Genomic DNA, 14,898 nt, shown 5'->3' on the forward strand with positions numbered 1-14,898 from the left:
CCACAAAAAAACCTGCAGCCCACTTAAAGAGAAAAGCTCCGGCCCGGAGCTCCGGGATGCTGCTGCCATCCTTCCAGCACTTGATCTTCTCAAGTGATTAATAGTGAAGTGGGGAGACACTGTGTCTCCACCAGGCTTTATTTTTACACTCAGCTCTACCTTACACAAAATAAAAAAAGGCCTGCAGGCGAACCTCATCCTCCTCGAGGGGCAAAACTTAACAATTAAAACATTAAATAATAACATTCGAGATTTTTTTTATTTCACAGGGTTTCTGAAAAAAGTATGAGCTGAGAAAAAGAGGGGAAAAAGGCGAGACGTTAATCAGAGTACAGTAAACACATCTGAACTGCATGAACATTCAATTCAGAAAAGGAAAATAAAAGCTAAAAAAAAACATAAAAGCAACAACAAAAACATAACATGAGCGACCTGGTGATGGAACAGTATCTACAATGTCAGCTTTAGAAAGGTGTAAAAAATGATTGATATGTGAAATAAAAAAATAATATGAAATGAAATGTCACAAACCAAATCACTCATACATCCATATACACACACACATTATAATTATAATTGTCACATTTTGTAAATGCTATATTTCTTGAAGCGAAGGACCAACACGCAAATAAACCTCTTAAGACAATAAAATATCTTAAGATAAACTTAAGTCAAATGTAAAAGATGTACCTAAACAGTTGAGGACCACAGATGTGACAATAAAAGCCTCTTGACTTGACTTGACTTGTTCTCAGATCAGATGTTGGATTGGTAGAAGATTCTCAAATTCAGACCAAGGTCAGTCCAAGGTCAGCTATTTCTGTGTAGGATATTATGTTTTATAATGTGTTGGAACAAAAACATATGGAACATCAGTGAGATCCACTGAGTTAATAAGCAAAAACTAGAGTTTAGATTCCTACGTTTTTTTATGCAATTTTTTAAAATCCTATATAAAAGCTATGGTTTGATAATGCCATAATTACAATATAGCAAATAACAATCACACTGTGATCGTAAAAAAAAAAAAAAAACTAGTTGAAATGTTATATTATATCATGCAGGACGGGGCCTGCACTGGTTATACTTCATGTGTCGCGAAATCCACAGCCTTCAGCACGACTACAACTACACCATAAGCATAAAAAAGACACACCCTCAGTCAATCAAGGCAAGATGATGGAACATTTTGGGGGAGAAATCAGGTAATACAGTCACCTTAGAAATGCGTTTGCTCAAACAGCTCGAAATTTAGTTAAAAGGTCAGATTTAATACTCTACTTACTAACCAAATGTTGGATTTTATGCATAGCGAAAGCTGTAAAAAATAGAGTCACTCCACTTGTCAATCCCCACGCCACACACCTCAGAGTTTTGGATGCAGACGCCAGGCAAGGCAAGTGAAATCAGTGAGATCCACTGCCTTCATGATCTAAGACTAGAGTAGAGTGATAATCAGGAATTCACATAATTCTGAACAGATTCTTCTCATTCCAACTGCATGAAATTGTAGTTAAAATCTTAGTTTTGCTCTTTACTTACTAAAATAATGTTGGGTTTAAATCAGGCTCGGACAGATAAAACACAGCACCATTTAGGTTTGGACTGGATTTTTTGTGGCCTGAAATATTATTTTGAAATAATATTTTTTGGGCTCAACCAAAGACCAAACATCTTTTGAGCACACTGTCATTCACTCCCTCACTCACTTCAACAACACCTTCCAGAACACCTTCCACATCCTCCCTCTCTAACAAGAAGGTGGATCTAATATCCGTGGATGTTTGCTGTCAATACGAAACAACCTTCAACACGCATGAAGCTCCAGCGTCTCCACCACACTCTGTGGCCATCTGGTGATTGGAGCGTGAGGGAGGGGGTATAACTCAGGAGTGGGGCGGCAGAGCTGTCAGTCTGGCTCTTTTCCAGCGCTCTCATAAATCTCACCGGGCCACTTTGCATGGTGTCAGTGCTGTCACTTCAGAGGCGTCGGACGACGCGGAGTGAGAGATGAGCGCCGCTGACAAGGGCTGTTCTGGAGTGAGGGAGCTCAGGTTGACGAGGGTAGGTTCTGACTTAACACGTGTGGCCGCCGTCGCCGGCGATTTCCTCACGCGTGGGGCACGGATCGCGCCTCTCGTCACGTAAAACACTCGGTGATTAGTCGCTGGACGCGGCTGACATTTCAGAGAAACAAGGCGGATTCAGATAGATTGCAGTCTGGAGACTATGCAGTCGAGAGCGCTATGCATCACTTGCGCGCACGGTCTTGGCCACGAGCCTGTAACAATATCATTTCTATTAAAATAAGAGATCCGACGGCAGTTTTGGAGTTTTAGTGCTGAGGTGTGATGAGCCGTGCAATTTTAATATTGCTGTAAAGCTCTCAAAGGGTGCAGATATTGGAAAATAATTTGCACTGAGGTCTTAATTCAGCTCAACGACACTCCTTACTCCCTACTCCCTACTCGCTCTCCAACGCAGCCACCCAGGAATGTGTGTATGTGTGTATCTGAGTCTATGTATGTGTGTGTGTGTGTGGCAATTTGTGTATTTGTCTTTGATTTCCACACCTTGGCCCCCAAACCAGATGGGGAAAGTGACCTTTGAAGAAGATGGCTTCTTTAGGCCAGGGCCATGGTGTTTGTGCATGAAATATGATGTTGCTAAGCGCACAGACAGGTGGTTTGATGTGCTCTTTGAAGCCTGGCCTCTGGCAGTGCAAAGGGAGCTGGAGTGAGGGAGGGAGGGAGCGAGGGAGGGAGACAGATAGAGAGAACGAGGGAGGGAGAGCAGGGAACAGTGGAGGAAGAAGCTAGCAGCAGACAGAATTCACAGCATCCCTCAGGTCCAGTTCAGAGACCCACTGAGCCTTCATGCAGATTCCACATTGGGCAAGCTGTGGCCTGCATACTGCTCACATCTGTCCTGCCAAAATGCTTTACTGGAGGATGCATCTGCTGGCTGGTTGCATCCACTTTATCTATAGGAGAAAACATCTCGCCTGAGGCTTAACCGTGCAGGAGATACAGTACTGCATAATCAACCGGTTCCTTATATATAAATAAACAGGGGTTGGACAATGAAAATAAAACACTGTGCCTTCATTGGCTAAATTGGAGCAGGCTGGTGTTCAATCTTCATTAATTGCACATTGCACCAGTAAGAGCAGAGTGTGAAGGTTCAATTAGCAGGGTAAGAGCACAGTTCTGCTCTAAATATTGCAATGCACACAACATTATGGGTGACATACCAGAGTTCAAAAGAGGACAAATTGTTGGTGCACGTCTTGCTGGAGCATCTGTGACCAAGACAGCAAGTCTTTGTGATGCATCAAGAGCCACGGTATCCAGGGTAAAGGCCCAACCACATCCAACAGGATTAACTGTGGACGCTGTAAGAGGAAGCTGTCTGAAAGGGATGTTCGGGTGCTAACCCGGATTGTATCCAAAAAAACATAAAACCACGGCTGATCAAATCACGCAGAATTCAATGTGCACCTCAACTCTCCTGTTTCCACCAGAACTGTCCGTCACCACAATCAATTACTGTGCTCTAAAACCAGGTGTTTCAAAAACTCAAGAACTCAAGTACTCAAGAAGTCTGGATGGACGTACCTCTCGTAACCTTCACCGAGCAGATGAACTCTACACTAGAGCATGGTCTCTCCAGCTCTGCCTTTTTAAAACCAGACTGAGTGACAGCAGGAACCAAACAGAATCAATCCCTAAAGCCAGACAGGCGGAGCAGAGCTGGCCGAGTGCACGGCGGGAAGGAAGCCAGAGGCAGGTGGGTGTCTTCGTCCTCATTAGGGTGCACGGCTCAGTGAGCCAAGCGGTTGCCATGCAGATCCATTTCGCCCTGTAATAGGAGAGAGGCCAGAGCACCAGACAGGACAAAGCTACGGTGGCGCTCCTCCACCTCTGAAGACGTCGTACATCACCTGCACCGCCTCGTTCCCTCTTCATGATTTACAATCCCCTCCCTCCCTAAATATGCCCCAAACGTGACAGAATGAGACAGCGTACCTCGGCTCTAACCCGATTTCTGCAGGGCCTTCCAGAATTATGCATTCCGCGGCCGCGGCGGACTTCAGCCGGCACAGGAGCTCCGCAGCCGTCCTAAGTGGATGAGGGCCGCCCGAAACGGGTTTCTGCCGCCTGCCAAACGAGCAGAAGACAGACCGCCTGCCGAGCCGGGATGACAACGGCTTGCTAAATAGATTGCAAAAAGATGGTGGTGAGCACATGGGAAGAGTACGCTGAACAGGGAGCACTGCCGGCTCGATAGAAGGGGCCGATAGAGAACAGAGAGAGAAGCATGGTGACTGAGGGGTATGTAAATACACTCTCAGTGTTCAGTGTTTGTACAGCGGCTTTATTATATTCCTGCAGTTCTCCCCATCCAACTGAAAGACTTGGGAATCAGCTGTCGCAGCAGGACTACCTCTTATTTCTCTGCTGCCTCCTCCACTCGACAGAGAGAGAGAATGAGAGAAAAAGAGAGAGAGAGAAAGAGAGAGATCGGTAGTTTGAGCCTGTGGATAGTGTGAAGAAACTTTATTTGAAAGTTCAACTTTCAATCTTCAAATTCTCAATATTCTTCTACCATCAGACCACCATCCACTTGCAGAAAGAAGGAAGGAAAATATTCAACGGCTCAAGATCGAGCTCGGGAATCACGGCAGAGTACCAATAGAGCATTAAAGTGGATTCGTAGACAATTACATAAGTTTTCAATTGCTTTAGAGGAGATAATATAGAACAATAACAAATATATATATATATATATATATATATATATATATATATATATATATATATAGCCTGGCAAATAAACACACTTTTGAACTCATTTAAATCCAATCCACTCCTTTTTGCACTTTTGTCTCTTTTGTGTATTTTGTTTTGTTTTGTTCTCTCTGTTGTAAAGTTCATCAGTTCATCAGCGATCATGTTTGCGGAAACGCTTGCCCCTAGTCTTTTCTCTCCGGGCATTTTTTTTTAAAGAGACAACAAGGCAAGCTGGGCCATGGATCCAGGGCAATTGGCTTGTCATGCAAAAACACTTGCCCCGGGCTACAGCGAACACGCTACCTACGCCGCCCAGGATCTTAAACCTCATTTCCACAGCCTGACTTAACATGTGGCAGCGGAGTCGACCTCCAGGCCGGGCGGTAAAGCAGCATCTGGCAGGGCACACAGTCATTTGGGCATAGCACTATATGTCCTTGGCCAAGTGGATTTTTTTCATGGAGAGCCACCCCAGGCGCTGCATGTTTGCACAAGGCGGCAATTGGATTGTCTGCTCCGGCCAATTGCAAAGGTAATGTAAACACTTTGGATGGAAGTGGAAGAAGAAGGGCTGAATCCTCTGAGGGGAGCTGCTAGCTCCTGTGATGCAGAGGGCTGAGAAACGCTGCAGTACAAGCCCTCGGCCTCGGAGACGCAAACCCTTCCGATATCGATTAACACGAGTGTTAATACCCCCTAACTGAGCCGCTTCAAAACGCACACGTTTCCTTTTTCAGCTCTGCACACGAGCACTTCAAAAGGAAACCTTTTGGCCGACACGGATTAAGCACCAGGCTAAGAGAGTCCAGCTAACAGAGAGCGGCTAGCTGGGAGATGACTCTACAGAGGGTCAGCAAATTCTGTTTTTTTAAATAAACTCCCTGAGAGTTAATATCAACTCATTTTAAGTGTATATATATATATATATATATATATATATATATATATATATATATATATATATATATATATGCGTGACCATCGAATACACATACATACTCTATATCAGAGCTAAAGTTACTCTTTTCTGGGAGATTTCTGGCCTTTTAACTCTGTTCAGGAGTTAAATCTGAACTTTTGTGGGAGTTTACTTATCCAACATTTATCCCATCTAGAGTAAAATACAGCTCTCAGCTGCTGGAAGTAAATGTGACCATAAATTCCTTTACAGTGTTAACAAATATTGCAAAAATAAATCATTTGTGTAATTAAACTAATATTATTTAAAAAAACATTGTAATATTTTAAAACCCTGGAACATTAAGAAGTAAAAATAATTACTGATTACAATAACAATTTCATACTCAACTCAAAGTGAATGTCAGTGTATATGTTTTTCATATTGTTTTACAGGGCAGAAGATAACTTAAGGTAACTTGCTCTTATAGCCAACAACACCTTAGCTAGGCAAACAACGATTACATATATAAAATATAATGAAACACCCCATAGAAGGAAGCCCTGGTGGGTAAGACTACACACTGATGGTGAGCTGGGATTAGAGGACACGCCCATTAGTTCAGAGAGTTCAGTCACACTCCTCTTACAACACCTTGGAATAAACTCTGAAATAAACTCTTAACCTCCAAAAAGTTCCCCTCAACTCAACTTTAAATAGTTTAAGTTGAAGAATAAACAAATTTTTCACAGTTTAACACTTTCACACATTTTGTTTAACTCCAGATTTTTGAGCAAGGGAAGGAGCCTAAAGACCCCAGCCTGGACCTGCTGCATCCAGACCATGCCCAGGGTATTAGCCAAGTTCCCAGTGTATCCTCCACCTGAACGATTCGGAAAAGGAATGAACAAGCGAGGAAGCGGCGACGGTCGGACGGTCGGGTTTTGATAAAGATTCTAAGAGTTTAAGCCGTTCGCTGTAGAACGGAGAGAGAATACTTCCCCGGTTCTAATCTCGCTAGATATCCACCCTGAGCCCAGAATATCCCAAGATAAATACTGAAAGTGAACAATGCTTTTGCTGAGCGGCAACTTTTCCCTTTTTTTCCCCTCCTCTCTCTTCTGCTAATCCTCTCACCACAACGCATGAGCCTCCCTCTCTTCATCTAAATCCATTCGCTTCCCTGATTCAAAAGCCGGCTATGATATCCTGCGGTTGCCTTCACATCGGCAAACATTTAGCGCAGCACAGATAATTGCACCCAATCACAGTTTTAACTTTCCCGTAAATTGACAATATGAGATAAGTGGCGTGACGGTTTTGTTCCCTTCAACACGTTCAACGCGCATTAAGCCCTACTCTACACAACACAGCGTCCGGCTAATAGCTAATTCTCAGCCATCAAACACGAATACGTTCGGTCTGAGGCAGATCTGAAAGAACAGATTTTATTAGGAAAAGCATGAAAGGCTGAAAATACAGTATAGGCCACAAAAAGTTTGAACACACCTTCTCTTTTTCAGTGTGTTTTCTTTATTTTCATGATTATTTACATTGTAGATTCTCACTGAAGCATCAAAACTATGAATTAACACATCAAAAAATTATATTCTAGTTTCTTCAAAATAGCCCCCTTTGCTCTGATTACTGCTTTACACACTCTTGGCATCATTCTCTCAATGAGCTTCATTTAAGAGGTGGCCACCTGAAATGAAAAGTTTTCTTCCAAGGAAGGAAGGAAGGAGTTCCCAGAGGTGTTTATTAGCACTTGTTGCTCCTTTGTCTTCTTCACTCTGTGCTCCAGCTCACCCCAAACCCCAAATCTGGATTGGGTTCAGGTCCGGTGACTGTGGAGGTTCAGCTCATTTTTTATTAAGTACATAAAACTCCACATGTGTTCATTCATAGTTTTGATGCTTCAGTGAGAATCTACAATGTAAATAGTCATGAAAATAAAGAAAACGCACTGAAAAAGAGAAGGTGTGTCCAAACTTTTGGTCTGTACTGTATACATATATATATATATATATATATATATATATATATATATATATATATATATATATACAATATATTACATTTTTCTCAGCATGAATGAGTTCCCCGATGATAGATATTAGCCTCAATAGTGGAAGCTTTTGGTAAAGATGCTAAAGCTAAAGCTACGATTTGTAAATAGTGCTGCATTCAGAGCGATGGAAACTTGACAACAGACCAATTATTCATCAAACTGTAATTATGGCTGGCCAGCTATTTCTGCTTCCGTGCAGTGTGATCCCCGTGACCCTTTCCTATCAGAAGAATAATTACACCAGAGATTATGGAGCTAGTTTGACCCATTTATAATTACAGCTGGTTATCAGTCATGCAGCTGGTAGCCCTTTCTGACCCAGTTTCTGTGCAGCAAATTCTTACCAAGTTAAATATTGAGAGATTAGCTTGTTTTTTTTTTGGTTTTTTTTGCTTCGGAATAAATCTGTACAAACGCATGCACACACACAAAACACACACAATACACACACTCATTCATTCATTCATACACACTATAATATAATATAATTCAGGTCAAGCCTAGGAGAGATGTTACACTGAGCATACAGTCTTAAAATCTTGCTTTTAAGCAGAATGAAGCTAAACACATTATTCTCAGACCCTCAGTTACTGTGCACTCTCTGTACACTCTACAGATTTAGCTTTAGAGTTTATCTGTTAGATCAGAGCTCTGCTATCCAGCAGCTACAGCAAAAAATAAGCATCAACACAAAATAGAAGTTTAGTTTATAATAACATAACAGCAAATTATTCTTAATGCTTTTTAATGAACACACAACTACCTGTTTCTATATCCTCTCTAAAATTGTGCATGTGTTGTGTTTTTATGGACATCCAGTACTTCTATACTCTTAAACACATTGGCGTATGAAAGAATAGAAACAAGATTTTTGAAGGTTTCAATTCAGTTTTAAAGCTGAAGTGTAAACGAGCCTAATAGATTAGTGCACCAATAGAGTAACTAAAAAGCTAAAACAACTCCTAATGAAACAAGATTACCCAAAATAAACCCATTCAGCATCCAAAACAGATTCATATTTACATCTTGAGCATTTTAAGTCTTACGTAAACTAGACTAGTATGAGACTAAAAATAAAAGAAAATTTCTTCTGCAATCTTTGGGAATATTTGAAGACCCTTTTGGTACATGAAATACACAAGGTGCTTCAGTTCAGTTCAAAAGCTGAAGTGTAAACAGGTCTATTTTTTAGTGAGAACGAAAAGTAACTAAAAAACAAAAAAACTCAAACAACTTTTACCACAGGTAACACAAAATAGCCCTTAAAAACCTAATCAGTTTCCAACACAGCTTCATATTTACTTGTTGGCTCTTGGCCTACATAATGAGATTCAATCCAGTTCAAAAACTGCAGTGTAAACAGGCAACCCAACAGAACATTTATAAACCCCAACAACAACTATTACAACTAATAACACAAAATAATCCTAAACAAATCCATCCAGCATCCAAAACATCCAAAACAGATCATGACATTCAGAACGAGTTTTAATTCAGTTTAAAAGCTACAGTGTAAACAAGCACTGTGGTTTCTCTTAAGTGATTTCAAAGCTAGAAAAAAAAATCACTTCCATCAGTTCATTCTTACAGCACAATCATCCTTTTATGAGTCTTTGGGTGGTGAAGTACATGATGTACATGTTTCATTCAAAATAAAAAAATAAGAATCAAATAAATAAATAAATATGTAGATAAAACAAAACCACAAACAAAAATGAAATAAAATAAAAAAACTCGGAGACATGCAAGCGCCTTCATCACCACAAGAATACCTTCATCTTCATCGCCGTCGTTATCGGCTAAATCCTCGCCCTGTTTTTTGGTGTGGGCACCTAAAAAAACGAAGCAGGGAAAAACACAGAGAGGCACAAAGAGAATTCACAATATACACAAAATATATAACCATCAGAATAAGAGCTGAGAATCACGCTGAGATCACATCACCTGATTTAACATCTCATATAAATCAGATTTAACATGTTTTTATATTAAACAGCAGGAAGGATTTACATACAGATCACACTTTAACTCATTATTACATCATTACATCACATTTATTTACACAGATAAACTTAATAAGAGGCTGAGAAACAGAAATTCAGATAAATAATATAATTTAACAAATAAAATAATACAAATTCAGTATTATTAAAATCCGATTTGTTTCTTATTCAGCCTTTTCTTATTAGGTCTGTACACGCATTTACAGATATCGCAATATTATACAATATTATAACCTGTACCACTTTATAATAATATTACTTTTATAATGTGTTTATTAATGGTTTATTAATATTTATTAATTAGGTTGCAAATACTTTAAAACCCATTAATAAGCAGTTAATAAATATATAACAACACAAATAAAAATAAATGGCAAATCTCACATTTTTCTAAATCCTTTCAATCAATATATCAGCATTTAAACCTTACATATTAATACTGTATATTTGTAATTGTGTTTAACTATTTACTATAAATTAAAAGACTAAGTAAACATCACATCACTGATGCCTTTTCAATTGATGTGTTGTTACTGCTTATTAAAGGTTTTTTAAAACCAATAAATCAATAATAATGAATAATCTAATTTATAAACCAGTTATAACCCCTTTATAAGGGTAGTACTAATTTAAAGTGGTACCTTATAACCAGCTTCTTACTATACATGTTATAATTACAATATTAACTGGAATTAAAGCTTTACATCACCCACAACACCATTCTGTAACGTCTTATATTAAAAAATATTATGTGAAAAATTCTTAGATACAGTCATCAGGACATGGTGTCCCTGGCACTTGATTAGCATGTACAGTATTGTGCAAATGTATTTTTAAAATTTATTTGGATTTTTATGCTTTTTTATATAATATTAATGCTTTTCTAAAAATAAAAAATAATAATGCTTACATCCCAAATAATCAACTAATTTTTTTTTAGCACAAAATACTGTAAATTCTGTGTTAATTAATATACTAATATACAAATATAGTGTCCAAAAGTCCACACTGAAAAATATCTCATTAAATGAAAGTTTGATTTAAGTTTATGTTCTAATAAGGAAATATTTAAAATTCATAATTTTAATTTTAATTCATAATTTTTTCTTAATACTCAATACTAAAAGGGATTGCCCATTTTTTTAAGGCTTCACATAAAAAAACGTCTTTTTTATTTAAATAACTCCTCAAAATCCTGCTGGATTTAATCTGCTCATTAGAGGCTTTCTCACAAATGTATGAAGCCCATTCATAAAAACATGCTACTTTTCACTCAATATTTCCCTTTTTCTTTCCCAAATTTAGTTTTTTAAACACCCAGAAGAGCAGTGAAGAGCTGTGCTCTCTCAGACTCCCAGACTTAAGATGGTTTAGATCATCAAATTCTAATATAATTAGAGTTGGACTTTTGGACCCCAGTGTATCTTAAATATAAATATACAGCTCTGGGAAAAAATAGAGATCACTTCAGTTTCTGAATCAGTATCTCTGATTTTGCTATTTATAGGTTTATGTTTGAGTAAAATGAACATTGTTGTTTTATTCTATAAACTACAGACAACATTTCTCCCAAATTACAAATAAAAATATTCTCATTTAGAGCATTTATTTACAGAAACAACAAATCTCCTCCACCAGTCTTACACACTGCTTTTGGATAACTTTATGCTGCTTTACTCCTGGTGCAAAAATTCAAGCAGTTCAGTTTGGTGGTTTGATGGTTTGTGATCATCCATCTTCCTCTTGATTATATTCCAGAGGTTTTATATTTGGTAAAATCAAAGAAACTCATCATTTTAAGTGTCTCTTATTTTCCCCAGAGCTGTATATGTATATAAATGCACAGTAACACATTAAACTCATTTTATACAGTATTGTCTTCATTTGTGTATCGTCACTGATAATGAACAGAGATTAGGGGTGTAACAGTTCATGTATTTGCATTAAGTATTAAAGCTGTAAAATATACTGTATCATTTCAACATATTCATCACAATATGGGCAAGAATTATAGTTTAATAATCACATCCATGGATTAATTTGAAGATGTTATGCTACCTGATAGCTTTTGATTTAGATTTACAGTATCAATCCCATATTATGCATTTTACTTTAATCCATGACCTCTGGAAAAATGTGGTAAAGCTTCCTGTATTTTTAAATTTCACAATATATTTTACTGAATATATACTGAAAATATTGCAATGTCAAAGGGTCGAACTTAAGCTTAGAATTGTTAAATATAGTCTTAACAATAGCATGGAACAATACTAATGCTAAGGCACATGTTTAGTTTTTTTTGTTTGTTTGTTGGTTTTATTTATTTTATATTTTTATACTTTAGCATACAGTAAGAGATGCTTTTCAGTTTTGTAGCCAATTTTGGTTGAAAATTTTAGACACAAGACTGACAACACGGGAATTATCTGTCATTTTTTGCTTCTTTTTCTATCATACTTGTTCTAAACCATGATGCCCAAACTTTTACATAGAGAAACCCATAATTCTGTGTACTGTTACACACCTAAAACTCTTATTTTGTACAGTGACACATTAATGCTTCAGTATGTTAAATAAATAAATAAAATATAACAAAATCCCAAACAAACAGAATACCATAGACTCCTGTAGAAATGCTCACCGTAGTCTGATCATAATTACGTGCTGCAATTATAATGAATTATAACCTCTTGTTTAGATGAACAGATATGAGGGTTAATTATACTGTATGTTGTCAGAAGCTCTGCTGCTTTACCAACATCATCAACATGTTTAAACAGCAGCTTATTAGCAGAGCTTTTGAAGGAAGAGCTGATGGATAAACACGGTTTGCTTCCAGTCGCTTGATTGGCACTGCTGATACTGTATTTATGAAGCTTGTATGGATGTAGAAATAATTCAACAACTGTTCTGCTGGTGAACACACAGTTATTATGCTCTGTATTATGAAGGAATCCACAGGTAGTGAGTCATGCTCATCGCTATTTTACACCCCACCAACAGTCTGTCTTCACTCCTTCCTCCTGCCTGGTTAAAACAGCAGCAGATCTTCTGAATATATCTACACTGATGGGCGTGGTGTTCTGGAAATGAGGTGTGTTCAGGTACATTTCTGGAGTTTTATCTTGTTTATCTTGGTAACAGAAAACACAGGAGCTCCACTGACTGAATACAACCTAGACAGACGGCAACAGTCAGACGTTCATCGCTATCTCGGTAACACAGGCGCTGTGCCGATCTAAGCGTACACCCCCACTTATTACACACACATGAACACACAGCAGCACAAACCCAACTTTTACATCAACAATAAACAGAATAGTAAATAAAATAACATTGCTGTTCCCGTAAATGAGCTGCTGGAGCTCCTTCACAGCGTCAACCAGCAGCTCAGTTTCCTCTGCTGAGAATTAGTGCTTGGCTTTTGAGCATTTTGAGTTAAGCAAGTTGTACTTTTCCTGTCGTTATGATAGCAAAGACACACTGACACGCCTAATATGCAAATCAATCAATCAGTAATACCTTCAACTGCTGATGTCCAACCATCAGTGTCTCACTGCTATCAGAGCCACACTGCTCACTCAGCACATTCAGCTCAAACTTCTGTCCCACCCCTAAACCCATACATCACACAATGCCCCTCCCAAACTACCCCTCCCATTTTTTATCCTCTTTTAAGACAATAAACGCTCTGATTAACAGGATCATCTTATGGCTCTACATTATTCTTATATATATATTTTGAAGATGTGTAATGTGTAATGCTTTGTAAATATAGACAAATACAAATAATACAAATAAGACAAATAATACACTTATGCTAAAAGACTCAACTGCTTTTTTATTTGTAAAACAAATCTCCAAATTTCTCCATGTTTTCTTTGGGAGGGTTGAAATTAAGCCTAAAATTGTTGATTATAGCTTTAGTGGAACAATACTAATGCTTACTAATACACACGTTTCGTTTTATTTTGTTTGTTTGTTTTATTTATTTTACACTTACTTAACATACAGCATGAGATGCTTTATGGTTTTGTAGCCAATTGTGATGTAAATTTTAGACATTAGATGGAAAACACTGGAATTATCATTTATTTGTCATTTTGTCCCCTTTAGCTATCATACTTGTTCCAAATCGTAATGGCCAAACTTTTACATTAAGAAATCTATTCTCTTCTCTGTATTGTTACACTCCTAAAACTATTATTTTTGATAGGCCTACATGATTCTTATAGATTTAAAAAATGTTTGCAATTGAATAAAATGGTATTTGACTTATTTTATGTTGATTTGTTGATTTTTAATTAGTTATTTATTTTTTTAAATGCTTAATATTTCATACTTTTATTATAATGAATATGTCAGATTGTGAAGTGACAGTGTAAAGTTGTTTTCTTCTTCTGATGAGTTTTGCTTTGCTAATTCAGCACAGCTCCCATAGGTTTCTGAAGCGTCGGGCCATGCTGGGAGTAAATTATAAATCAAAGCGTAATGTTTAAGTACTCTTTATTCTTTAAAATGTATTGCTACTTAAGATGCTACGCTGCCGTTCTGTTGATCTGCGCGTTCCAGGCCTTTCACACTAAATACACTAAATAAATATGATTTATAATTCTGAAATGCACTCGAAACATATGACGCCGAGCGAGAAACCCTTTATGATTTTGTTTACATTCTGAATAAGCCAGAGAAAGACTGGCTGGGCTCCAAAGCTCTAATGCGCTCTTTCGCTTTTGGCACTTCCCAACTTCATCCCTGCCATTCTCAGCTGCCGCTCCTTTGTTCCTTTTGTCGCTCGGAAAAAGCGGGAGGCTGTCCCACAAATCTGCAGCTCAAGCCGCTGAAAACATTATGTTTTTATGTGCTGAGCTGTATAAAACTTAGTGGTGTCACGCAAAATTGCTAAATTGCTAAATTGCAAAAATGCTGAATTTTAAGGGTCTCCTTCCACTAAAATCCATTATTTCTTGTTGTTTGTGAAAAGCAGCAGGTCTCTCTGAGTTGTTTATGATGCTGCACATGAAACTCTTCCTCATCCTTAACCTCCATTGTCTGCAGCAGCTAGTAAAAGAAAAAAAAAATCAGAAAAATGAGTCGATCAGGAAAGGCTCAGAAGTCTATGTCAACCAGTGA

At 38.0% G+C, this 14,898-nt stretch overlaps 1 protein-coding gene and 1 long non-coding RNA gene across 3 annotated transcripts in view; both read right to left on the reverse strand.

The window, feature by feature from the left end:
- LOC125804795 (uncharacterized) overlaps window positions 1–14,898 on the reverse strand; it is a 376,893-nt gene that overhangs the window by 215,349 nt on the left and 146,646 nt on the right. The window lies entirely within an intron of this gene.
- nlgn3a (neuroligin 3a) overlaps window positions 1–14,898 on the reverse strand; it is a 211,982-nt gene that overhangs the window by 129,681 nt on the left and 67,403 nt on the right. The window contains exon 4 of one of the 2 annotated variants that reach the window (XM_007228428.4): window positions 9,535–9,594. The exons of the other annotated variant lie outside the window; for it this stretch is intronic. Within the exon in view, the coding sequence (XP_007228490.3) occupies window positions 9,535–9,594 (60 nt within the window). The remainder of the gene's footprint in view (window positions 1–9,534; window positions 9,595–14,898) is intronic. 2 annotated transcript variants of the gene reach the window in all.

This window comes from Astyanax mexicanus, chromosome 10, assembly GCF_023375975.1.
Source record: "Astyanax mexicanus isolate ESR-SI-001 chromosome 10, AstMex3_surface, whole genome shotgun sequence".
NCBI lineage: Eukaryota > Metazoa > Chordata > Actinopteri > Characiformes > Acestrorhamphidae > Astyanax > Astyanax mexicanus.